This window comes from Octopus sinensis, linkage group LG21 (genome assembly GCF_006345805.1).
Source record: "Octopus sinensis linkage group LG21, ASM634580v1, whole genome shotgun sequence".
Taxonomy (NCBI): Eukaryota; Metazoa; Mollusca; class Cephalopoda; order Octopoda; family Octopodidae; genus Octopus; species Octopus sinensis.
The window spans coordinates 16,197,953-16,222,952 of NC_043017.1; the positions used below are offsets into that span (position 1 = coordinate 16,197,953).

The following is a 25,000-nucleotide window of genomic DNA, read 5'->3' on the forward strand; positions in this document are numbered from 1 at the left end:
TTGCCATACAGTCACACTCACGTGCGCGCAGAGAGAAAGAGAGAGTGGGGGAGAAAGATAGAGAGAACAAACAAGGTATGCTTGGTCTTCTTTTTTTTTAATACAGGTGTTTCACCTTGAAACATTATCTAAACTTATCAAACACACACACACACACACACACACACACACACGTATATATTCTTTTATGTGTTTACTTGTTTCAGTCATTTGACTTTGGCCATGCTGGAGCACCGCCTTTAATCAAGCAAATCCACCCCAGGACTTATACTTTGTAAGCCAAGTACTTATTCTATTGGTTACCTTTGCCAAACTGCTAAGTTTGAGGGACGTAAACACACCAGCACCAGCTGGGGATAAACACACAAACATACACACACATTTATTTATTTATATATATTCATTTATTTATTTAAATATATACGACGCGCTTCTTTCAGTTTCCATCAACCAAACCCACTCACAAGGCTTTGGTCAGCCTGAGACTATAGCAGAAAACACTTTCCAAAGGTGCCACACAGTGGGACTGAACCCGGAACCATGTGGTTGGTAAGCAAGCTACTTTTTTCTGGATTAAGAAGGCACCAAATGGTATCATGGAGAAAAGACCCCTACAATTTTCAAGCGATCCACTTCGGAATGTTGGAAACTGTCCCCTTTTCGAATGAGAATACATGTGGTTACGCGAGACTATGAAGACTTCAAAATAGTACATAGACAAGGGGAGGTAAGACTTTCTTAATTATTATCTTCCTTGCATTGACCCTAGATTTTGGTTTAGTATTGGTTGTCTTATCAACCAAATGCGGTGTTGAACACTCATTCTCACTCTTCGGTACTGTCGTGTGTGTGTGTGTGTGTGTATGTGTGTGTGTGTGTGTGTGTGTGTGTATGTGTGTGTGTGTGTGTGTGTGTGTGTGTGTCTGTATAGAGAGGGGAGGGATGAAGTGAGTAAACACAATCAGGCTTGACTCGTATATCCATACATACAACACACACACACACACACACACGTATCTCTACATATATTCACAAAGATGAATGCAAATATATACTCAACAGCTGTTTCAAGAAGCTCAGAGTTACGTAACAATCATAATATTTATAATTTGCAGATGGAAGGTGTGCAACGGAGATAGGAAATGACAGAAATAACGCAAACACAAATATAACACAATTTCTTTCTACATATATAATATATATATATATATATTATAAATATATACTATATATATATATATGTGTTTATTTATATAGACTTTTTATATTACTGTATGTATAAATATCTATGTACACTGCTTTATAGATCGTATATAATAAATATGTATGTAGTAATGCTGTTCACTCTTATCTAATTGAAAAACCATCTCTCTTTCGACTAATAAATAAACTCCTACTCTTCTTCTTCTTCTTCTTCTTCTTCTGCCTCCTCCTCTTCTTACTCCTACTCCCTTTTAGGAGCAAACTGCCCTTTCCCAAACACGATTTCGTGTCAGGTTTGTTATGAGACGTGTTGTTGTTCTTGCTGCTATTGTTATTGTGGTTGTTGTTGCTGTCGTTGTTATAATTATCCTCCTTTCATTATATTTTCTTCTCGTTCTTCGTGTCTGTTTGTCTCTTCCTCTGATGTGTTGATGGCTTCAGATGTTGTCTGGAAATGTAGAAAAAATGTTGATTAGAAAATGTCGAATTAAAGACAAAAACGTGTGTTGGCAGAGAAAATATGAATATATTGTTGCTCTTGATGTAAATAATACTGTGCCACCAGATGCCCAATAGGACATCTGGCGGCACAACAGATCTACAAATAACGACACTGTCGTCTATTGTACATTGGGTGGCACAACAGATACACGACATACAAACAACTAAATCATTCTGTATTCCATATATAGCGAGAGGCACAACAGATGGACAAGTAGCTAGTTTGTACTGAACATCTGTTGGCACAAAAGATGTTCCAGATTACCACATTTGGCGTCTGTTTTACAGTCAACACTGACACATGTGCATGCACACACTTATACACACACACACACACACATAAACATACACATGCACACACTCACACATGCAGATGCATACACATACATACACAAGCGTACAAACCTACACATACACACATACACACAGACAGCGTCGTCTTTAAAAGTAAATATACATTGGGTAACGTAATCCTAGATACACTGTGTCAATAAAGGACGAGGTGATCACAGATGGAACGCTTTTGATTGGTCTGCAGGACAAAACGACAACAATAACAACAACGACCTCTAAACCAATCCTGCCCCCTCTAACTTACCCCTCCTACGGTCCCCTCCCCCTACATACTGCTATTGAACGGAAAAAACGTGTCTGATCTGAAGCCTATGAGTATCTAACTGGTTACTCTACCTGCTGGAAATAACAGCCAAATCACCATCAAATCAAAGCTTGCAATCAAAGAAAAGGACACATGTGGTACTCGGTTCACTTCAAATAAGACAACGATGGGATGGTCACGGATGGACCGACTTTGATCAGGAAGCTAAGTAACAGATTTTTCGTTTTACACACTCGTAATTGGCAACTAGGTTTAACATTACTTTCCCATCCATTCTCTCTCTCTCTCTCTCTCTCTCTGCCACACACATTCCCTCTCATTTTTAGTCTATGCTATAAATAAATCAACTGAGATGGTTCGAACACGTAGTGCGCATGTGTGACTCGCGTTTCCTTCGTAGAATCCTCGGCAGCCAATGGCCCACACCTAACTTCAAGACTTGAGAAACGGTTCAAAGACCAACTGAAGACTCCAGAAGAACAACATCAACTGTTCAAGAATGAAAGATATTGTTCTCAAACATTTGTTTTGGCGTTGTCACTGCTAGAGAGTAAATGAAAATATGAAGAGGAGACGTTGTCAGCGCCACCTGGAGGAGTGATAAAAGATATAGGATTTTGTAGCCAAAACTGTTCCTTAATGATTGGGATCTAGGGCTGAGCTAAGGCTAATAAAGGCGCAAAACCTGAAGTCTGAGGGGAGTCGGAATCGATTACATCGATTCCCATTATTCAACTGGTACTTACTTTATCGACCCTGAAAAGGTGAAATGCAAAACCTTGACGGTGGTTTGAATGGTGAGGAAGGAAGTGACAAGAGATCGAGATCTCTCTTTGGTGTCGGACAAATAGGTCAATCTTGACCGGTGGCTGAACGTTTCAAAAGTTCAAGACCGATATTGAAGCACTTTTCCAGCAAGTAAGATGATACACAGCCATGAAGACGGTGCTCCAGTATGGTCATGTTGTGCTTGAATAAAACATCCGACACTGACATTCCAGCCTATTATTAAAAAAAAAAAGCCATCCAGCAGATTGTCAAATATTCCTCTACTGACACACTATGGCTTTTAGTTCACTGATGCAAAGTCTCCCCTCTCTCTCTGTATCATCCATCACCACCACCACCACCACCACTACCATAGATTCTACTCCCCTTATGTAATAAGCCACATAACCCCACCAACTGTAGTACCACCATGAACATCAACAGAATAATCAGACCTGTGGACTATCTAGGAGGGCACCAGTTCTTCTCACTTTAGTTTTGCGCTCGAATAAAGATTTATTCTGCTACCAAAAACCCCGCGGGATTCCTTTAATCATTTCTATACGATTTATTTAAACTAAACAGAATCAACGGCTGCTGTTTATCGTTGCCCCAAAATGACTGTCGATGGGAACGATTGAGATTCGAACTCTTGTGGTGTCACTTGATTTCCTGAAGACACTTCCAAAACGAACCGACATCCTCCTTACAAAACAGCCGAAAACATATAATGAAGCCACAAAGGTGATCCAACAGGACGTGTGCGTGTGTGTGTCTTTGTGTCTTGGCAACCAGTGTTGGTGTGTTTACATCCCCTTAACTCAGCGGTTCCGCAAAAGATTCCAATAGAATAAGTACCAGGCTTAAAAAAAATTGGTACGACTACATCATCATCATCATCGTTTAACGTCCGCTTTCCATGCTAGCATGGGTTGGACGATTGGACTGAGGGCTGGCGAACTAGATGGCTGCACCAGAAGAGTTTGATCTGGCAGAATTTCTACAGCTGGATGCCCTTCCTAACACTAACCACTCCGTGAGTGTATTGGGTGCTTTTACATGCCACCCACCGGCACGGGGGCCAGTTAGGTGGTACTGGCAACGGCCACTCTCAAATGGTGCATCGACTAAAATTTCACAAGGCGGTGCCCCAGCATGGCTGCATGTATATATATATGTGTGTGTGTGTGTGTGTGTGTGTGTGTGTGTGGTGTGTGTGTGTGTGTGTGTGTGTCTATGCTTGTATATACTGTATATATATTCATATGTACATATATATATATATATGTGTGTGTGTGTGTGCAATGCATATACACACATATACAGAGAGAAGAGAGAGATAAAAAGCAATGTAAGATTGCAGTTTGAGGATTACACCACTGTGCCTCTTAGCTGTTCTTTTTCCTTTTTTGTCTCAAGACGAGAATAAAAGAAAGAAGCAAAGATCTCCCACCTGCGCGCACACCCCTAGATAAAAGTCACTGACGATAGTATTGGTAACTTATATTAATCAGAAATCAATATCAGTAACTATATTTAAATATGCGATAACATTTTTCTTCAATAATCAATATCTGTCCGTATGCAGCTATCGTATATCTATCTATCTGTCTGTCTGTCTATAATAATCACACACACACACACACACACCACACACACGTACGAGGGGGTGCTGAAAAGTTCCTGGCTTTGGGTAAAAGAAAACACAGGCGGATCAGTTAATTGTGATCTCACTCACGATATTCCCCTCTCAGATTCACACACTTATTGCGTTGGTCCTTCAGTTTTTCTAAGCCCTGTAAAAGAACTTGGGATGTTGGGCCTCCAGCCAGGCCTTTTGTGACATCCTTAAAGCCATGAATTTTTCAGCACCCCTTCGCGCGCGCGCGTGTGTGTGTGTGTGTGTGTGTGTGTAAATTTTACGAGAGTGGGGAATATTTAAATAGCCATCACCGAGTGAAAAGGTGAATGGTAAGTTCACAGCAGAGAAGCTCGTTCTTATGGAAAATAAACGACCAGAGACTCAGAAGGGAAGGTTTATAATTCCCAAACAACAGAAATTCTCTCTCTCTCTCTCTCTCTCTCTCTCTCTCTCTCTCTCTCTCTCTCTCTCTCTCTCTCTCTTTCTCTGTCTGTCTCTCTCTTCCTCTCTATATATCTATATATAAAGAGAGAGAGAGAGAAACAATGGTGTAAGATACGATTTTTTTGAGTGAAGGGAAGGAGTTTAGGCACTGCTACCGACCCCAGTCCTTGACTGGAAATTTATTTTTATCAACCACATAAGGGTGAAAGACAGTTGACCCCAGCGGGATTTGAACTCTACGTAAAGAGGTGGAAGAAATATCGCAAAGCATTTTCACCGACGCTCTGACGATCCCGCTATTCCACCAATATACTTACTTATTACACACACACACACACACACACACACACACTCATACACATATATATCGCAGCGTTTGCTTCCCAACAGCATGGTCCCAGGTTCAGTTCCATTGCATGACACCCTGGACAAGTGCCTACTACTATAGCCTCGGGACGACCAAAGCCTTGTGACTGGGTTTGGTAGACGGAAACTGAAAGAAGCCCATTCTACATATGTGTATATGTATATATCTTTGTGTCTGTGTTTGTCCCATACCATCACTTGACACCCGGTGTTGGTTAGTTTACATCCCATAACCTAGTGGTTCGACAAAAGATACCGACAGTATCAAGTTTAAGAAAAATAAGTATGAAGCTTGATTTATTCGACAAAAATTTCTTCAAGGTGATGCCCCAGCATGGCCGCAGTCTAATGACTGAAACAAATTTATAAGTAGTAGTAGTAGTATATATTAGACGTATGCATGGCCAAGTGGTTAAGGGTTTCGCTCTCCAATCACGAGGTCCTGGATTCGATCCTACTGCATGCCATTTGGGGCAAATAACTTTACTTTAGCTTCGAGTCATATTTGGGGACACGGAAACTGTATGGAAGCCCGTCAGATTGACGTCACCAACACACAAGTCAAATCATTTTGTGTCTTTGTTGTTTCTCATTATTTTAATGTCTTTAAAACTGCCTTTAGGCTGTCATCATATCTCATAAAGCCCTTCTCCTTCTGGGGTGGGCGGAAGGCCCAAGAAAGAAGAAAGGATAACGGCAGCAACAGGGTGTATACCCAAGGGTGATATGAAGTATAAGGGCACAATACAACAATACTCTATGTGCTGCAATCATGGATGGGCGCCTGATAGAATGGGCCCTCACCGGCTCCATCTCCATTTCGCATCCCAAATCAGAGATTAGATATACTACAGGGTGACACCATTAAGCAGTGATGTGTACAAATACAAACTTGTTACCTCTTCAAATATACTTGAAACCCTAAGAAAGCTATTCACTGTATTTTGTCATGAAGAAAATATCTCCCAGTAGACAGGCAGATAGGTGTAAATACATTGAGTCAACCCACAACATCAGAGTATCCAGACTGTGGAATGCCTGCATTTCGGAGTGGTTATCTCATGTTCAGCAGCAGATACTGAAAAAGCAGGCACTGTGAACTGACTCAAGAGACAGATCCCTCTTATGATATTGATGTCATCGTTCAATGACTGGTTTCGCTATAAATAAAATAAATAAAATACAGCGTGGCAGCAGTAAGCAGTGAAGTGATTAAATACCAACTCGTTACCAGTTCAAATGTGCTTGAAGCATATTTGAACCCGTAAGAAAGTCAGTCTCTGTATTTAGTCACGGAGAAAATTTCTCGCAGTAGAGAAATAGGTGTAAATGGACTGAATCAGCCGACAGCATCCCCTTCCCAGACTGTGGAATGCCTGCATTTCAGAGTGGTTATTTCCTCTTCTCCTAGATACACTGGCCGACACAACCCTAACATCCACGGACATTTTAGAAATATTCATTAAAGAGAAAAACCAAATTCAAAGACGGTGTGTAGACAGAAATGGTCTTAAGTGGGGGGGGGGTCCTCTGATTTAGCAAAATGCTGATTCCACTGGACTGTTGGGAAGTAGAATATATTTTGCTTATTTCAGTCATTGGACTGTGGCCATGCTGGGGCACCACCTTGAAGGGTTTAGTTGAACAGATTGACCCCAGTAGCATTTTTTAAAACCTGGTACTTATTCTATCGGTCCCTTTTGCCGAGTGTGTGTGTGTGTGTGGTGTGTGTGTGTGTGTGCGCGCGCACAACGGGTTTCCGTCTACCAAATCCACTCACAAGGCATTGCTTGACACGGGGCCATACTAGAAGACACTTGTCCAATGAGCTGCACAATGGGATTGAACCCAGAACCATGTGGTTGGGAAGCAAACTTCTTACCACACAACCATACAGTGTTTGCTTTTTCAGCTCTATGGAACCAAATAATTTCAAAGATATGGAAAGACAGGTCAAACCAACATCTACAACGTTTGAAAGTGTAAGAGATGCAATCTGAATTGGTTGAGCTTTCAACCCGCAAACCCATCACATGAGACTGGAACAACGCCCATGTTTCTTTGAAATCAGAACCTACGACTTGGAAATCTGGAGTTTGAAATCTGATGATAGTCGCAGGCTGGAAGCTAATGAAAGGCAGTGTTTGAGATCTATATTAAAGGTACCTTTATGAGACAAGGGTACAGATGCGCTGTCAAGCACCTATATTGAGTGTGCCATTATGAGTGAAAGATAAAACTTCCAGTTAAAAAAAAGCTCCACATATTGACAAATGTCCAATCGGTGAGGGTGACATTGTTCTGACTGGCAGGAGATAGAGAGGGGACAGGAAGAGAGATGGGGGTTGCTGGAGAGAACTGAGCGATTAAAGAATTTGAATCGAATACCAAACCAATTGTATAAAATCTAAGACGAGAATTCCTTCGAAGTCCCAGCAACAATACATCACACACCACACACAAACTGAATATGCCAACTGTGTCGAACTTTCTAGATATAACAATCGTAGTAATACTACAAACAGAACCGAATCTGCGACCTTTATAGAACTCCTCCACTTGAGTCTTTGGGATCCTGATATTGGACAAAGGATCTGTTCCTCGCTTCCAATTCATCAAACCACCACCCGGTTTAAAAACCTTATCATTAAAACCTAGGATGGGTTTACTAGGGTCCACTCTACTGTAAGTAATTCGTTCCTCTCTCTCTCTCTCTCTCTCTATCTCTCTCTCTCTCTCTCTCTATCTATCTATCTCTCTCTCTCTCTCTCTCTCTCTCTCTCTCTCGCTAATCCGAGAAAATACCATTCTGCCCTTTCTGCTGCCAGGGTGGAAGGCCCTAATCAGAAAAAGTGAAGAACGCTGTCCTTTAACTAATCAAACCAGTAAAAGACAAAGCAGCCCCCGCTCCTCAGATATTTCTTTTAACAACAATCAATAAGTTGTTGCCAGGAACGTAACTTAATACCATAATGAATATGATTGGTGCGACTGTGACATCGACACGACGACGACGACGATGATGATGATGATGATGACGACGACGACAAACTTGACAAAAAGCAGGTAAAAGATAAAAAGAATTGAGAAGCAATTCCGTTAAAATAAACCAAAAGAACTGCCTCACTCGGCTCTACAAGAACTGCATGAACGTCACAACATCACAGAAACAAGTGCATTAAACATCTCACCACTCACCTTCGTCTTGATACAATCCCACGATGATATATCCAGGGGATACTTCACCCCAAATGGAGAAGGGTTGCCTCGATGTAAGTTATCCAATGGCTTCTCTCAAACTTCCGGCCTCTTCATCGCTTCCGCTTATCGATTTTCTTCATATTGTAATATCCATGGTAACGTCAAACACGTGATTGTCATAACAGGAGTATAAAACAGTTGTGTGTGTATATATGTACATATCCCTATGTATACATAGGTGCCTGTTTGATTATGTGTGTCGGGGTGAATTGTGTTTGTGCGCAGCTAACTTTACAACGATACATGTGTTTATGAGCATTTCTGTGTCTGATATTGGGCTTATGATTGCATTTCTGTGCGTAGAATTGATTTAAATAGGTGTGCGAACGCAACATGCCCGCGTATAATTCATTATAGCATATACAGCGTGTTTAATATGTGTATAAATATATACACACATAAGCACATACACTATATATATATATACATATATATACACATATATATATATATACATATATATATAAATATATATGTTAGCAAGTGACAATCGCCTGCGGTTCTTCCTCCTAACGTTCTCTAACCCACGTTTTACTGGGATAGGTAAGGGGCGGGGTACTAATTTTAAGAGCATCGATCTATCTATCGTTTTCTTTAAACTCTAGATATCCCTCTTTCCATATACTCACACACTCCATACACACACCCCTCTATCTATCCCTTATACACCTATATATATATACATATATATATATAGGTCTCGTCCTTGCTATCCTGTCTACACCACTCTGTATTTGTCTTACTAGTGATATAAACTTGTCACGTTTATCTAGAATCACGAAACGGAGGATGAAACAAACGATTTCCTTACGACGAAAATAAACAATTTTCTTTTGTTTAGAATTTAGAAACATCTCTAAAGATTATTTTAAAAAATACGAAAAAAAAATTGAGATTAAAGCACAACCCTAACCATGTTTGGTGCGTTTCTTGTTGTTCTAATTTGTGTTGTTGATGTTAATGTTGTTGTGGTGGTGATGCCGTAATGCAAGTTTTTTTTCTTTACTTTTTGTGTACCTTGATTGTTTATTTTAAATAAATTCCTTGAAGAGGTTCATTTCGAGAAGTATCTTGGTTATATAAAGTGTGTGTGTATGTATATATATACACATACACACACACACACACACACCCACACACATATATATATATATACATATATATATATATATATATATATATATATATATATATATATATATATAATATATATATATATATATGTATATATATATATATATATATATATATATATATATATATATAATATATATATATATATATATATATACATATATATATAGATATATACATATATATATATATATATATATATATATATATATATATATATATATTATATATATATATATAGTTGGTGTATAATGGTGAAATGTCACCTCGCTTATAAAACCAGAGTCACATGTATCATCTTTTCATGCTACATGTTTCAAAGCACGATTTCATGCTACATGTTTCAAAGCATCAAGAAAACGAAGTTATTTTACGATATATATATATATATATATATATTATATATATATATATATAATATATATATATATATATATACATACATATATATATAGATATATACATATATATACATACATATAATATATATATATATATATATATATAAGATATATATGTATATATATATATGTATACATATGTGTGTATGTATATAAATATATATATATATATACATGCATACATACACACACACACATATATATATATACACACACACACACACGTGTGTGTGTGTGTGTGTGTACGTATCGTGTGTGTATTTGTGCTTAATGTTTGTGATTTTTTCCTTTTTCTTTTGAAACATATTTCTAAAAGATATGACCGAATACGTCTCACGTATATTTACTTCGTGTAGAGGAATGAGAATCGGTGGGCTTCATGCCCCTCCCGAACTTATTGGTCACAAGAGTATTGAAATTATTAATATGGTGAGTATCGAGTAGTTTCGACGGCTGAGGAGTTGCAGCTTCGTCGTGCCTTCAGATACTCAATGTATGTTGAGAAGGGAGAAGTGGACGATCCGTAAATTGAAAAGAACAACAACAATAGCAACCGCAACAACAATAACAACAACAGCAAATCATTAACGAATAATTTGTTGCCTTGTTTTAGTTTTACAACGTCCCACAGAAATATTTGGCACAATAATATGAAATGTAGAGGTTGGCACGGATGGCTGACTGTCTGGTGAAGATTTATGTGGAAGTACTGAACACTCAGCAAGCAGAAAAAGAGGAGGAGGGGTAGGGGAGAAGAAAGAGTGTCGGAGAGGGAGAGCTGTGGATCGTACCCTGTGTTATGTCCATGGTAAAGACACTCCACTAAAATACCGCAGGCCATTGGGTAGAATAGCAGGGTAGAATACCACCTGGATGGAATCGCGTACTCCATTCTTCGTTTCATGAAGTGGGATGCACAAATCGAGATCGATACCTTCTCAGTCCTCCCTCATTTAACCCAGCTGAACTCCCAGAATGTGAGTGCTGGAGCGAGAGACAGGCTGACACTCAGTTATGAATCTGTCCTTTTTTTTTGGACCCCGAGAGGATAAAAAACAAAATTGACTGCAGCGGGTTTCGAACTCGAAACGCAGAAAGTCGGAACAAATAAAGCATTTTGTTCGACGTTCTGGCGATTCTGCCAATCGACCGCCATGTTGCAGCAGAATATTCCAACATAGAATTCCACATGGTACGGTATCCCGTAATACAGTACTACATGGTGCTATTATACATGTTATCACACCGCATGGTACAATACAGCACATGGTACAACACAATATTTTTATAGTACCACACGGTACTATGGTATATGGTCCGTTTCCACACGGTATACTACTACATGTTATAATACCGTATAGTAGAAGGCCACATGGAATAATACCGCAAGTTATCATACCACATGGTACCACATGTTAAAATACCACAATACAAAATTCCATGGTGCACATTCCCACATGGTTGAACACCACATGGATGAGTGTCGCATGATATATCCCTATTCAGTGGGAGACTGAGTGCAATTGCCCTGGATAGAGTACTGATGTCGATGGTATGGTGGCGACGATAATGTCGCTACACTGTAATATTTCAATATCTCACAGTGCCGGGTTCAAGTCTTGCTAGGGGTGGTCATAGTAACATTTAGAAATGATCTATTCCACCATGACCGACACGTCTTACCGGCTTCTCTGTCTCAATATCTCCTTCTTCTCCCTCTCTCCCTTCAACTCTTCCTCTCCCTTCTCCTCCCCCTCTTCCTTCTTCCAGGTTTTCAGTTAGATATGCTAACGAAGTCCCCCACCCCACCCCGCACTGACTGCCGTATGACACTTCACCTTGTAACGTCGTCTGTGTGAAAATGGAGTCAGAGGAAGCAGACACGGAACTATTCCTTTGGTATCTCTCTTCGTGTAACCATCATCATCATCATCATCATCAATATAAATATTGTTACTACAACTTTTATCGTCCTTTATCATCACTATTTTCATTTTATATACATACATACATATATATATATATATTATATGTTGTATGCATGCATGCATCTATGTGTATATGCATCTATAAATGTATAAGTTCTCAGCACACATCAGCAAATGATTGCCCTTCCACCGTCAACAAATTCGCTTCTCCGTTCGTTTTGATCAGACCCTGACCATTTTTACCGTTTCCTTCACATCGATCTCTTCTCAGACCAGGACTGCTGCTACTGTTGCTACCGTCAGTTGCACTCGAACCTGTTTTTTTCTTTTCCGTCTTCTTCTCAGTTTTCTTCTGACGTTCCAACGCTCGTGCCCTCCTCTCCGGACTGTCTTCGTTATCGTGTTGGATCGAAAATATTCTCTGTCGCATGTAGACAAACGGACGGCTTTTCTTCGATTTGGCCGTTTTATCGTCCGCTGCTTGCGCAGAGGAAGCCGGAGACGCGGAGTTCGTCATATTAATGGCACTTGTAGGTCTGTTGGTATTGGCGTTGGTGCTTGACGTCTTTGAAGACGATGTTGGCGATGGTGACATGGCTTTCTTGCCCACTCTCAGACCGCTTTTTGGTGGCGACTTCGGAGAAGGTGTAGCACTTTTGGAATCATTGATAGACAGAGCTGAAGAACTGGACGATGTCGATACGGAGGCAGGTGAGGAATCTGGTCGCTGGTGGTGACGTTGTTGCCTTTTGCTGGAATCATTTGAAGTGTCTTTCTTTGGTTTTCGAGTGAGAAGTCGCTGCATGAAGCCAGTTTTCCGGGTCTGAGGGGAACATTCTCTACTACTGCCGCTTATACATGGACTATCTGGTGTCGCTAACGTGTTCCTTTTGCCGGTAGCTGGAGAGGCTGGCTCGACAGAAGTGTCGTCAGCGGTCAGAGATGTACAGGTAGGAGACAAAGTGGAGAAGGTTTGTGCTGGGCATGAATCTGACATGGAGTTCGAATAACAGTTTGACATGGTAGTCAAGTCAGAAGGGTCTGAACAGCCGGGCGGGGTCCGAGTCTCAGTGATTGCCGGTAGCGATGGTAGCTGGTTTGTTGGTTTTGCATTAGTTATTGTGTAGTAATCTTTTATAGTGTCTTTCTGGGATTCGTTAAGTTTCCTGGTCGTTGGTATTTTACTTGTGGACTTTGGCGAGGTTTGTGGGGAGACACTAAGATCTTTAGGGGGGGCGTGTTTGGGAACTGTGACAATTTTTCCGGGTGCCGAGTTGTACCGCAACAAAGGCAGACGACTTGGAGAAGAATTTAATAAACCAGCTTGTTGTTGTTGCAGTTGTTGTTGTTGTAGTTGCTGTTGTTGTTGTTGTAACTGCAAATCATTAGTTGGTGCACTAAACTGACGCGGAAGAGTCTGGCTTTTATCGAGGCCATTGGCAGCGGCGTTGACGTCTTTGTATCTACATTTTAATGTGGTGATTGGCTGCGCTTTTCGAGTTGTGGTTCTCTCGCTGATTCGTTGATTATCGCTCAATGGCGAAGCAGACGACAGTGACGTGGACATTGTGTTGTTTGACGAAGCCATCGTTGTTAATAAAGTCGTTGAACAGCCGACACTGCAACTCATTGTTATCGCCGTTGCTGACGCCGTCGTTGCTGCTGCGGGACAGCTCGAATGTTTATTGTCGCCATGTCCTGATGACGTCACCGAAGTTGATGTTGAAGAAAACGCTAACAACGGAGACGAAAATAAAGAACTCTTTGGTCTTGTTGTTGTTGTTGGGGTCGTCAGAGAACAGGGTTCGGAACCTGATGTCGTCGCAGAAACAGTTCCAACCGAGTCAACGCTGCTTGACTCGGTGGTGCTGGTAGACCCCAGTAAGTCTTTCAACTCGGGCTTGCTTTTTCTGGCCAACGATTTCGGCGACAGTTCCCCAATCTCAGGGGCCTGTTTCGAAGTAGGGCTCTGTAGTTTATCGCGAACATTTTTCAACTTGTTGATACAAGCCGCTACCTGTTCATTGAGCTGTGATGAGTCAGTGGAAACTCCCTTCTCACTTGTACCACCACTGCATGTCATTGTGTCCTTGTCCACACGATCGATCAGTAAGCTGTTCCTGGAAGCGATCGAAGACCTGTTGGAACCGGTTGATTTATCTGATTTATTCAAATAGAAAGTCATGGTTCCTTTGGAAAAGAGATATCGTGACTGTGTGCTAGTCTCCTTTTCATAGGTTACCTTACGCATGGTATTTACCCCTATACTCACTAGATGTTTCGAATCATCATCGTTTATCATCTGCAACAACGTCTGTGGGTCCGGTTCCTGACCCAGTGATTGCCCTTCACTCTCAGTGATCATCGGAGTTTGAGTGCCAGCCTCAACACTCTGACTATTCTCCATAGAAGTCTCGCTGTCCACCATCTCGATCTGTGTGTCCGAATCGTACTCGGAGTTGGCCGTATCTGTATCCGAGTGCAAATCGAACGCCGAGTCGGGCAAGAGATAGAGGTCGTTGATGTCGACCTCACTCATCAGACCCATGTAGGCGAGCGACTCGGTCGAAGTTGCAACGTCGTTGCATTCGGCAGCGACCAGGTTCGAGTTTCCCGGAGGGTCGCTGAAAGCTGCTTCGATCGACTTGTCCGCCACGGCGGTCTGAATGGTTTGGACATTGCGGTCAGTGAACTCTGTTAGTGCCGTGTTGAAGGATAGAACCATAGTCCCTTGATCGTGAGTCAGGGTGGGCGACGACATCGTGGCCCTATGCGCCACTTCAACGGGTTTCTGGAGACAGCACTTGTTACAAAGGGACGTGTTGTGGTTCTCCATTGATTCCAGCAAAGTCATCGTATTATTCCAGCCTCGAACACACTGGTGCATCATTCGATCGTCATCGTCTTCTGTAAGTTCGAAGAAAATATCGTCCTCGCTGGCCCCTTGGTCGGAATCAATAACCTCCGATATGTTAGCTATATCTCCGCTCGGTTCCCCTTCGGCTAAAAGTAAAAAATCTTCAATGGTGCTGGTCCCTGCATCTGTCTCCGTCATGGTTCCCGTCTCCGATTGCGTGCTGCAATCGATCCACGTTTGACTGTCCTCACTGTGGATGTGGATGTTGGTCTGTGCATCAGTAGAGATCACTCTGTCAGTCAACGTCTCACTGTCCTGTGTGAATATACTGGTTTCAGTTTGGCAGTCGGCATGCTCCACCGCCTCCGTCGACATTCCTTGACTGACGAGCACCGGATTCAACGTTGAAACTCCGACTTCACACATCGGTATTAAGATGGGTGATGTGGCGGTGTTGATGAATTCTGTGCGGTCCGTCAGTGTCCAGTTATCGACCGTCTTTAACACTGACGTCAGAGTCTGCGAATCCCTCATCTTTAGCGATTCTGTTTCGGTGCAAACGTCACTAAAACAGCTGGATGACCGTTTCGATGCCGATGTGGCCGACAAGCAACGATTTGTGGATCCTTCAATGTCTTCGAATAGAATTCCAGGCAAATCATTTATTGGAGACGTCTCACCGTCAACAAATACTTTCTCTTCTAAGGTGAGTATTTGGTCACCGGTTCCAGTGTCTTTATAGTTCGGTCTGACACTGACCCCCACCGAAATAGTGGTCGGTTTGACCTCGCTCGAGGCACTGGCCGTTTTCACTGCATCCGTAGATGTTCCCTGGGTGGTAATCTGTGACGAGAGTAAAGATGAAGTATCGGTTTCCATATTTCTCGTCTCCTTCTGACCGTTGCGAGAGTGGGTGCTCTCTGGACTTCCACGCCCAGATGACCGTGTCGGGGTTGGGGGCGTGCTGGGAGATGGAGGGGAAGATTTGCCACTATCTTGGTAGCGAGGCACGTGAGGTTCAGAAAACTTCTGCTGCAAAGCAAGGATATCGGCGCTGAGTCTGCGAGATTTTCTGTCGACGACAGGACTGCAAGACCCGGAGTCATGCGAAAGATGCGAACTAACCCTACGGTCACAAATCAATACCTTGTCCGTATTGATCGACGCACAGCTTGTGAGAACTGAACCCTCTCCAATACCTTTTTCTTCAGTTCTGGCCGGCTGTTTGTCTGCTGGACCTCGTGAAGGAGATAAAAGACTTTGTATTTCCAAACCAGATTTTTTGGCTCGTTGCAGCAGCAGCAGATCTTCAGTACTGACGTCATCGAGAGACGATATACTCACTTCCGTTTCCATGGATTTTGATTCAGTGGTGACATTCTTCTTCAAAGTCTCGCAGATCGATGTAATATTTGCATCGTCATTCAAATACGTCTGACTCCTCCTTGACCGACTCTGTGGTGGGTCAGTCATTGTTCCACGTGACTTTGGATCAATCCAATAGACTTCCGTCGATTTATCTCTTGTGTGGTTGGTATCGGTGCCAGCCAACCGATTCACCGTTTCTATTTTCGCCGTCTGCGAGGCTGCAGTTCCCCGGTTAACATCGGTCGACATTGTGGTGGAACTTGTCATCGATGTCACACAATCGGTCTGCATATCGATATGTTTCATCTCAGACCTCATCGACCGATTAAACGCTGAACAATTCGCTTCTTTTTCGCTGGTGATGTTCATATCTTCTTCTTCTCGGCCCGGAACACTGATGTGGCCCAACTTAACGAAGCCAGGTACAAACTTTATATTAGTTGCCAAATGTTGTGGAACTTCCGGTAAATCCGGTTGCAGTAAGACATCCAGTTTCTTTTGAAGTTCTTTTTTGAGAAGAAGAATTTCAATTCCTTTATCTTTGACGATGATCTCAGCCAGGCTGCAAGTGTTCTGTAAATTATCGAAGTTTTCCTGAAGCCAGGATTTATTTTCGAGAAAATCAAGAATCTCATCTCCAAACATGGCGTCTACTTTCTGCAGAAGTTGTTTCTCTGTTTGGCGCACTTGCGATATATAACTGATGGCTAAGTCTCGTATGCGTTCCCTGGTATCCTTTAAGGCCCCTTCACACTTATTGATCATCCCCAATTTCATTCGTAAATCAATCAAGCGGTCTTTACCATGACTAAGTAAGTTTTCGATGGTCGATTTATATTTGGCTGAACCCTCGTTGAACGAGCATATTTCGTGGTCACGGTGTTCTTGGAATGTGCAAACCACACAAATACATTCATCACAAGGTTCGCAATAGAAGCGCACAATCTCCCCGGAATGAGCTTTACATTCAATGTCCTTCTCCCCTTCTAAATCAAACAAACTATGGTTCTGCGTTACTTTCGTTGTCATATGAAGCTTCACGCATGACTTACACATCAGTTTGGAACATTCCAAGCACTTCGAACACGCCTCATTGCTTCTGCTACGCACGGTGTGACAAATCTCACAGGGCTGCACTTTTGTAGTCTTCAACCGATTGAGAACGTCTGTGAGGTTGGAAACCAGAAAGTTATCCGGTAACCTCCGGATTCCTCCGGTCGGTATCTCCGTCTTCTTACGGCATATTGGACAATAAACGTGGCGTGAGTAGAGCGTGTAACGAGAGGTTCTCTCCTGCTCGGAGTCGACATGTTTCTGTAAGCAGTTGCTGCAAAAGGTGTGCAGACACGTCAACGTTTTGGGGTTCTTGTACGCCTCGAAGCAGATCTTGCACACCAGAAACTGCTCGTTAATCTCCTTCATAAGTTTCAGGTTCGTTGCCATAGTTACTCACACTTTCTGAAATGCTCGTGGTTTCTATTTATTTATATATTTCCTGGCGGTGGAGGGGTGAGTGGGTCGGAGTTGTTGCTGTTATTATTGTTGTTGCTGATTTTGTTCGTGTCAGCCTGTGGAATTTGAGGCAAACTGACGCGAAAATTGATGCGATGTGGTGTTGGTGTTGGTGTCGATGTTGGCTGGGAAGTTAAAAATGACGTCTGTGCTGGATGCAACGATTTCTTCAACAGTTTCGCTTCACACTCTACAATCACACACACAAACAAAATAAAAAAAACCTTTCTACCGCTTCAGAGCTTCTCTTACCTTTCACCGACGCCCCCACCACTAAACGCACCTCAACCCCTTTCTCTCTCTCTCTCTCTCTATCTCTATTTCTCTCTACTCCCTCTCGTTCGACACCTCCGCCTCACACTCCTACTCTCTCCCTCTCTATCTTATTTTTATCTCAACTCCTCACGTCTTTCCTCTCCTCCCACCGTAAAAAACGTCCCTCCCTCCCTCCCACCTATTTAAATTATTTTATATATTCCCTCCTCCTCTCGCTCTCACTCCACCTCTCTCACTGCTTCTCCCTCCCTCACACTCTTTCTTATACTCTGCCTACTCCTCTCTAACCAACCCTCTTCCCTCCTACCCACTCTCTTTATTACTCAATCCTTCCTCTCTCTCTCTCTCTCTCTCTCTCTCTTTCTTCCTCTCTTTCTATCTTACTCGTAGCTCTTGAAATCAACGTCAGTGCGCGCAAGCGAGTGAATGCACGCGCGCGCGCGCGTGTGTGTGTGTATAAGAGTAAGGACACGTGCTTTCTCCCCTTTTTATGCCTGAATCTGTGTGTGTGTGTATGTGTGTGTGTAGCCAGATAGATAGATTGGTGCGATTATCACTTGATAAAATTATACGATGTTAGTTGTATACAGATGTATATAAAAGAACTGCGGATTCTGTTGCTTGTGTATATATATATATATATACAGCGCGTGCGTTCACTTAACTCTTTCAATAAGTATATGACTATATGAATGTATAAAATAAATACACGCGTGCTTATGTTTGTTTATATATCAAAGTCCGTGCGAGCAGGCGTGCGTGCGTGTGTGTGTGTGTGTGTGTGTGTGTGTGTGTGTGTGTGCGTGTGTGTGTGTGTGGTGTGTGTGTGTGTGTGTGTGTGTGTGCGTGTGTGTGTGCGTGTGTGTGTGCGTGTGTGTTTGTGTGTTCGAGTTGCAGCCGAAGGAAGAAGAAGTTAAGAAGGCGTGAATGTAAGGAACTAAGTTTGGGTATCTGAAGAGAATCTTCTGTGGAAGAAAGTCTTCTACTTAAGTTACCTGAGTAATGAAATGACAGGCACAGTGTTCGGTGTTGGAGAAGAACTCGGTATCTGCTGCTGCCTCTAGTTTTGCTGAGGAGGGAAACACACCTGTTTTTGGCAAAACAGAGCAACGCAGCCGATAAACAAACATGGTGGATGCTGTTGCAACCGTTCGGCGCGTGTTGGCGGTGTTGGTGTTGAAATATTTCGGGGTAGGTAGATAGGTAGGGTGTTGAAATAGTTGGTAATTTGGTAGAGAGATTAGGAGCTTCGTTGCTAAGCTATATATAGAGAGACAGAGGTTAATGTCGAGGGTGTATATATATTTATATATAAGTAGATGGCAGTGTGTGTAGACAGAAAGACGAGTGATTAGATAGATAGATAGATAGATAGATAGAAGGGTGTGAGTCTTAATTTCTTCTTTCTTTTTTACTTTGTGTATTCCTTTTTTTTAAGTAATTATTTTAGTTTTCAAAACTTTAGACAAGTCTCTTTTTTTTAAGATTTCTTGTTATAATTTGTTGTTCTTCTGTTTCGTTTTTCACTTCTCTGTATTTTCGACAGGAAGTATAATTCTTCGGATTGATAATTAGCGATGATTAATAATAATAATAATAATAACAGATTATTATTATTATTATTATTGCTTTTGTTGTTGTTGTTGTTTATATTCGAAAAGAAAAGCTGTTATAAAAGAAAAGAAAACGTTTAAACAAAAATACTTGATACAAAAATAGCAAAAAAATCAAAATAATTAAGAATAATAAATTAATTACTGAAATACATTTAATTAAATGATATTCGTATTAAAATATCAACTGAAGCATAATAATTATCTGGTGGTTTCGTTTATATATTTATCTTTTACTTGTTTCAGTCATTAGACTACGGCCATGCTGGGGCATCGCTTTCAATGGGTGCAGTCAAAAGAATTAATATCAGATATTTATGTCATTCTCCTATGCCGAACTGTAAACAAACCAACACCGGTTGTCAAGCAGTCATGGGGAAGAAACACAAAGACACCACACACACACACACACCACACACACACACAGAGGCGTGGCTGTGTAATAATAAGTTTGCTTCCCAGCCACATGGTTCCGGGTTCAAGCCCCACTGCATGGCACCTTGGCCAAGTGTCTTCTAATGTAGCCTCAAGTCGATCAAAGCCTTGTGAGAGGAATTTTGTGACGGAAACTGAAAGAAGCCCGTCGTATATATATATGTGTGTGTGTGTGTGTGTCCTACAACTGCTTGCAACCGGTGTTGGTGTGTTTACGTCCCCGTAACTTAGCGGCTCGGCAAAAAAGACCGATTGAATAAATACCAGGCTAACTTCTGGGGTCGATTCAAAGAAGTGCACCAGCATGGCCGCAGCCAGGTGATTGATGACCGGCTTCTTTTAGTTTCCAATTCACTCACCAGACTGCTGCTGGATCAGATCTAAATAATTATTTATAATTTTTTTTTATTTAACACAGTAAACTCTCGCCATTTCACGGTTCACTTGTCGCCTTTTCTTATTTAAGCTGACCTCCATCCCTCCGTGGGCGTATTTTGCATTTATAATAAAATAAATATATATCAATTATAAAAATGATTTTAAAATATATAGAGCACAGTACTGTTTCTACTTCGCAGATTTCCACCTATCGCGGTGGTGGGGGTGGAAACGTAACACCCGCGATAGTCGAGGGATTTCTGTTAATATAATAAAGGAAAACCCAGCAACTGACAGCTGTTACCATGGCACAGAAACAATTGCTGTGGTTTGTAATTAAAGCCTGTCCATTCCGTCTTCTTGTATAAATGTTTACATACATTCACGGCTTGGGTCGACTTGGGGCCATAGAAGAAGACACTTGCCCAAGGTGGCACCCAGTGGGACTGAACCTGGAACCATGTGCTAAGCATATGATTCAGAATTTGCGAAGGATGGGCGCGTTGGCAGCGAGGAAGGGATGGGATGTAGTCGTTTGCGTCTGCACCCACCACCACTACCAAGCCCTTTGCTCCCCCAATGTATGACTGGTGCTATTAGTTAATCTGTCCATCCGCGGGTGGATGAAATTTGTGAGTTTTAGCTAAAGCGAGGTTTGAAACGTGAACTTGATGGTGGCGGTGGTGGCGACTGTGGTGATGGTAAGAGTTGTAGAAATGGTAATGACGATGATGATGATGAGAATGTGGTGGTGGTGGTGGTAGTGATGATAATGATGATGATTAAGCTGATGGCACTCAAAGCTCAAGTGTAGAATTACGTAGCAACGAAATTAACAACCGCCGCCTCCATTACGAGTTTTACTACTACTACAACTACTACTACTACTACTACTTACAATTTCAACGGTTTCTGATTTAGGCACGTGGCCCTCGATTTTGAAAAGAGAGGATTGGTTGATACCATTGGCATCAGTACTTAACTGGTACTTTATTTTAATCAACCCAAAAGGATGATAAATTAAGTCGACTTCGGTGGGATTTGAACGCAAAACATAGCCGAAAGAAATACCGCTAAGCAGTTTATCCGACGCTCTAACGATTCGGCCAGCACACCACCGTTGGTGAGGATATAGAAACCAATGTTCAACTTTACACACTCATAGTCTGACGTCACAGTAAAGAAACAACAACAGGAGTGGAGGTGCAATGGCCCAGTGGTTAGTGCAGTGGACTAGCGGTCGTAAGAACGCGGTTTCGATTCCCAGACCGGGCATTGTGAGTGTTTATTGAGCAAAAACACCTAAGCTCCACGAGGCTCCAGCGGGGGTGGGAGTGAACCCCGCTGTACTCTTTCACCACAACTTTCTCTTTCTTCCTACTTCTGCCACAAAACAGAGGCACCATGGTGTAACCCACTATGGTGTGGTAAATTTTCAGACCCTAGTCTAGATTGCGAATCCTCTGCACCCCAGGATGGTTCGGGTCTCCACCCGTTAAAAGCCACCGTTTACGTTCGGAGCTTTCGCGCCCGTGCAACCGCCAGTCTATCACGTGCGGTGGGGGGGATCTTCAAGTTTCCACACGCATTCTTAGTAGCTTAGAGTAGGCTCGAATTAGAGATTATTCTTTGTGGCTAATGGCGTGAGTCCTGATTGGAAGAAAGAAGAAGAAGAAGAAGAAGAAGAAGAAGAAGAAGAAGAAGAAGAAGAAGAAGAAGAAGAAGAAGAAGAAGAAGAAGAAGATCCTTTTTTTGCTTGGCTACAGCTGTGGAAATTTTAAACTTTAGTGGAAATCTTAAAATTTGGTGTATTGATGTATCAGGAGATAATTCACTTTTTGCAGAAAAACTTTTTTTTTAAAGAGTTATAGAGGTTTAAAGTTTGATCGTTTTTATCCAATCCGAAAACAGGATTTGGAAGCCGTCATTTTGTGCGTGACAGTACTAGTTGTCAACATTGCGACGATGGCACATGCTTTGATATCAGACTGTAAAATGAAATATTGGCGGGATTCCGCTTTATGCACGCCATATACCCTCCCACAACTTTTTTTTATTTTTTGAAATTTTCAGAAAATTCTTGCGAATTTGTATTCTACACACGATTCATATGGTTATGTAAATAATAATAATAATAATAAATATAATAATAATAATAATAATAATAATAATAATAATTTTGGTACGTGATTTAAGGCCTTTTTAGCTATTTTTAGCACATCTCACGACCCCACCTCATACCTCATGTGTCTTAAGAATTTAATAAGCGAAAAATGATAAGCAACTTGGTAACAGCTTAGCTTACTGTGGCTTTTGATTTGCTAAAATTACCCAAAATTTACAAATTTAAAAACTATTAACTTTATTTAATGATTTATGGTAAAAATGAATTTCATGTCAATTATTATCATACAAAACTACGCCAATACACCAAATATGAAACAAATATAATTTGTAGAACTTGAAAAGTGGCAGCCAAACAGAAAAGATCCCCAACAACAACAATAAATATCCCTAATTACGTAAATTAATTTTGAGATTAATTCTTAATCTTTTTCGAAATTATCTCCCTCTGTTTATGAGAGTCATTTAACAATCATCTCCCGCCCCCTTTTAATTGACAGTCTTCAACAATTACCGCTGGATTTTCGTTTCCTTTCTTCAGCAACGTAATTTTCTGTCGTAATTAGACAGTGGTTTCGGCCCACACTAATTCTCAGTTGACTATTTAACACCGTTTGGACGTCTATTTTGGATCATACTTCAGCAACAAGGTAACAAATAACTGCTATCCACCGATCCGCCAGCAGGAACCGAAACCGTGTCGCTCCATATTGGCTTAGATGTAAAATTGTATTGTTTGCGTCCACTACAGCCTGTAAGCCCTAAATCGAGGCTCTTTTCAATCAACGGCTACCGACCTAGGCTCAACCGCATAACATCCAGATCGATAGCGTCACTACTCAACATTCGAACGAGTGCCACCGAGAATGGGTTATATCAGGGCGACCACCAGACAACCGAAAGCACTGCATGACACACTTTGAAGAGCAACACGTCTCTCAGTGCCCTTTCTGTAGAAGGCTCGGCGTCCTTAACTAAAAACCAGCATCCTTAACTAAAAACGGTGCAACAAGTCATCGCTACAACAAGGAACAAACTTTCGGATGCTAAGCCCAACACCAACGCCACAGTGCCGCACCGTTTTAGCCCTTCGAACATGTTCCTTCAATAATTGCGCCGTGATAGGGAGGCGAGCTGGCACAGTCATTACCGCGCCGGGCAAATTGCTTGGCGGAATTTAGTTCGTCTTTATATTCAGAGTTCAAATTCCGCCGAAGTCGATTTTGCCTTTCATCCTTTACGGGATCGATAAAACAAGTACCAGTTAAACACTGGGGTCGACGTATCGACTTACCCCACTCCACCAAAATTGCTGGCCTTGTGTCAAAATTTGAAATCATTTCTACAGGGGAAAATGAGGACGAGACGGAAATGTTTATAACACGAGGGGATTCTGTTAAACGCACGCCATGATGTCTGCATATATGTTACTAAGTACGTGTGTATGTGCATATATGTATATATGGATGAATGACTCTATGTATGTGTGGATGCCTATATGCTTGTGTGTGTGTATGTATGTATATATGTATGTATATATGTAATAATGTATGTATGCATGTGCATATATGTGCGAGCGTATGAATGTATATGTGTATTCATGTATGTGTGTGTGTGTGTGAAAATATAAATATTTCTATATGTGTATATGAACATGCATGTACGTATGTGTATTGTGTGTGTGTGTGCATATGTATGCTTTTAGGTTGGTGTGTATGCATGTATGTAAGTGTATGTATGTATATATGTACGTATTTTTGTATATATGTTTATATACATATGTGTATGTGTGTATGTGTGTATATAAAATATGCAGCGTACATTTGGAAGACTCAAAAAGAGACCCTTTTTAACTCCCCTCCTCTTCGTCGTCGTCCTCCTCCTCCTCTTCTTCTTCTCCTTACCAAGCTCCTTGTCCATCGGACAGTCCGTGTTTCCTCTTGTATACTGCAAAATATGGATCACATACAGTGGAAACACCGAAGTCCTCAAAAGGCCCCTATCACCTTGGGGCTACAGAAAATTCATTCAATCTCCCGGGGAGGTAGGATTAAACATAGAACAGCAACATCGAGTCCACGCTATACATACATCAACGGAAATGACTGGGACACGTTGTGCGCATGTCTGACTTATATTTCCTTCGTAGAATCGTCCATGACCGTCTATA

At 41.6% G+C, this 25,000-nt stretch overlaps 1 protein-coding gene and 1 long non-coding RNA gene across 2 annotated transcripts in view; both read right to left on the reverse strand.

Annotated features, from left to right (window-relative positions):
- Positions 1–1,592: 1,592 nt before the first annotated feature.
- Positions 1,593–9,928, reverse strand: LOC118767428. Its single transcript, XR_005003349.1, has 2 exons — positions 8,742–9,928; positions 1,593–1,651 (listed from the first exon to the last, which is right to left on the reverse strand). It is a non-coding gene; the product is annotated as an uncharacterized LOC118767428 (long non-coding RNA).
- A 1,437-nt stretch (positions 9,929–11,365) lies between these two features.
- LOC115222855 (serine-rich adhesin for platelets-like) overlaps positions 11,366–25,000 on the reverse strand; it is a 24,867-nt gene continuing 11,232 nt past the window's right edge. Inside the window, exon 2 of the mRNA XM_029793202.2 lies at positions 11,366–17,994. Coding sequence (XP_029649062.1) covers positions 12,425–17,935 — 5,511 coding nt within the window. The 5' untranslated portion in view covers positions 17,936–17,994 and the 3' untranslated portion in view covers positions 11,366–12,424. The remainder of the gene's footprint in view (positions 17,995–25,000) is intronic.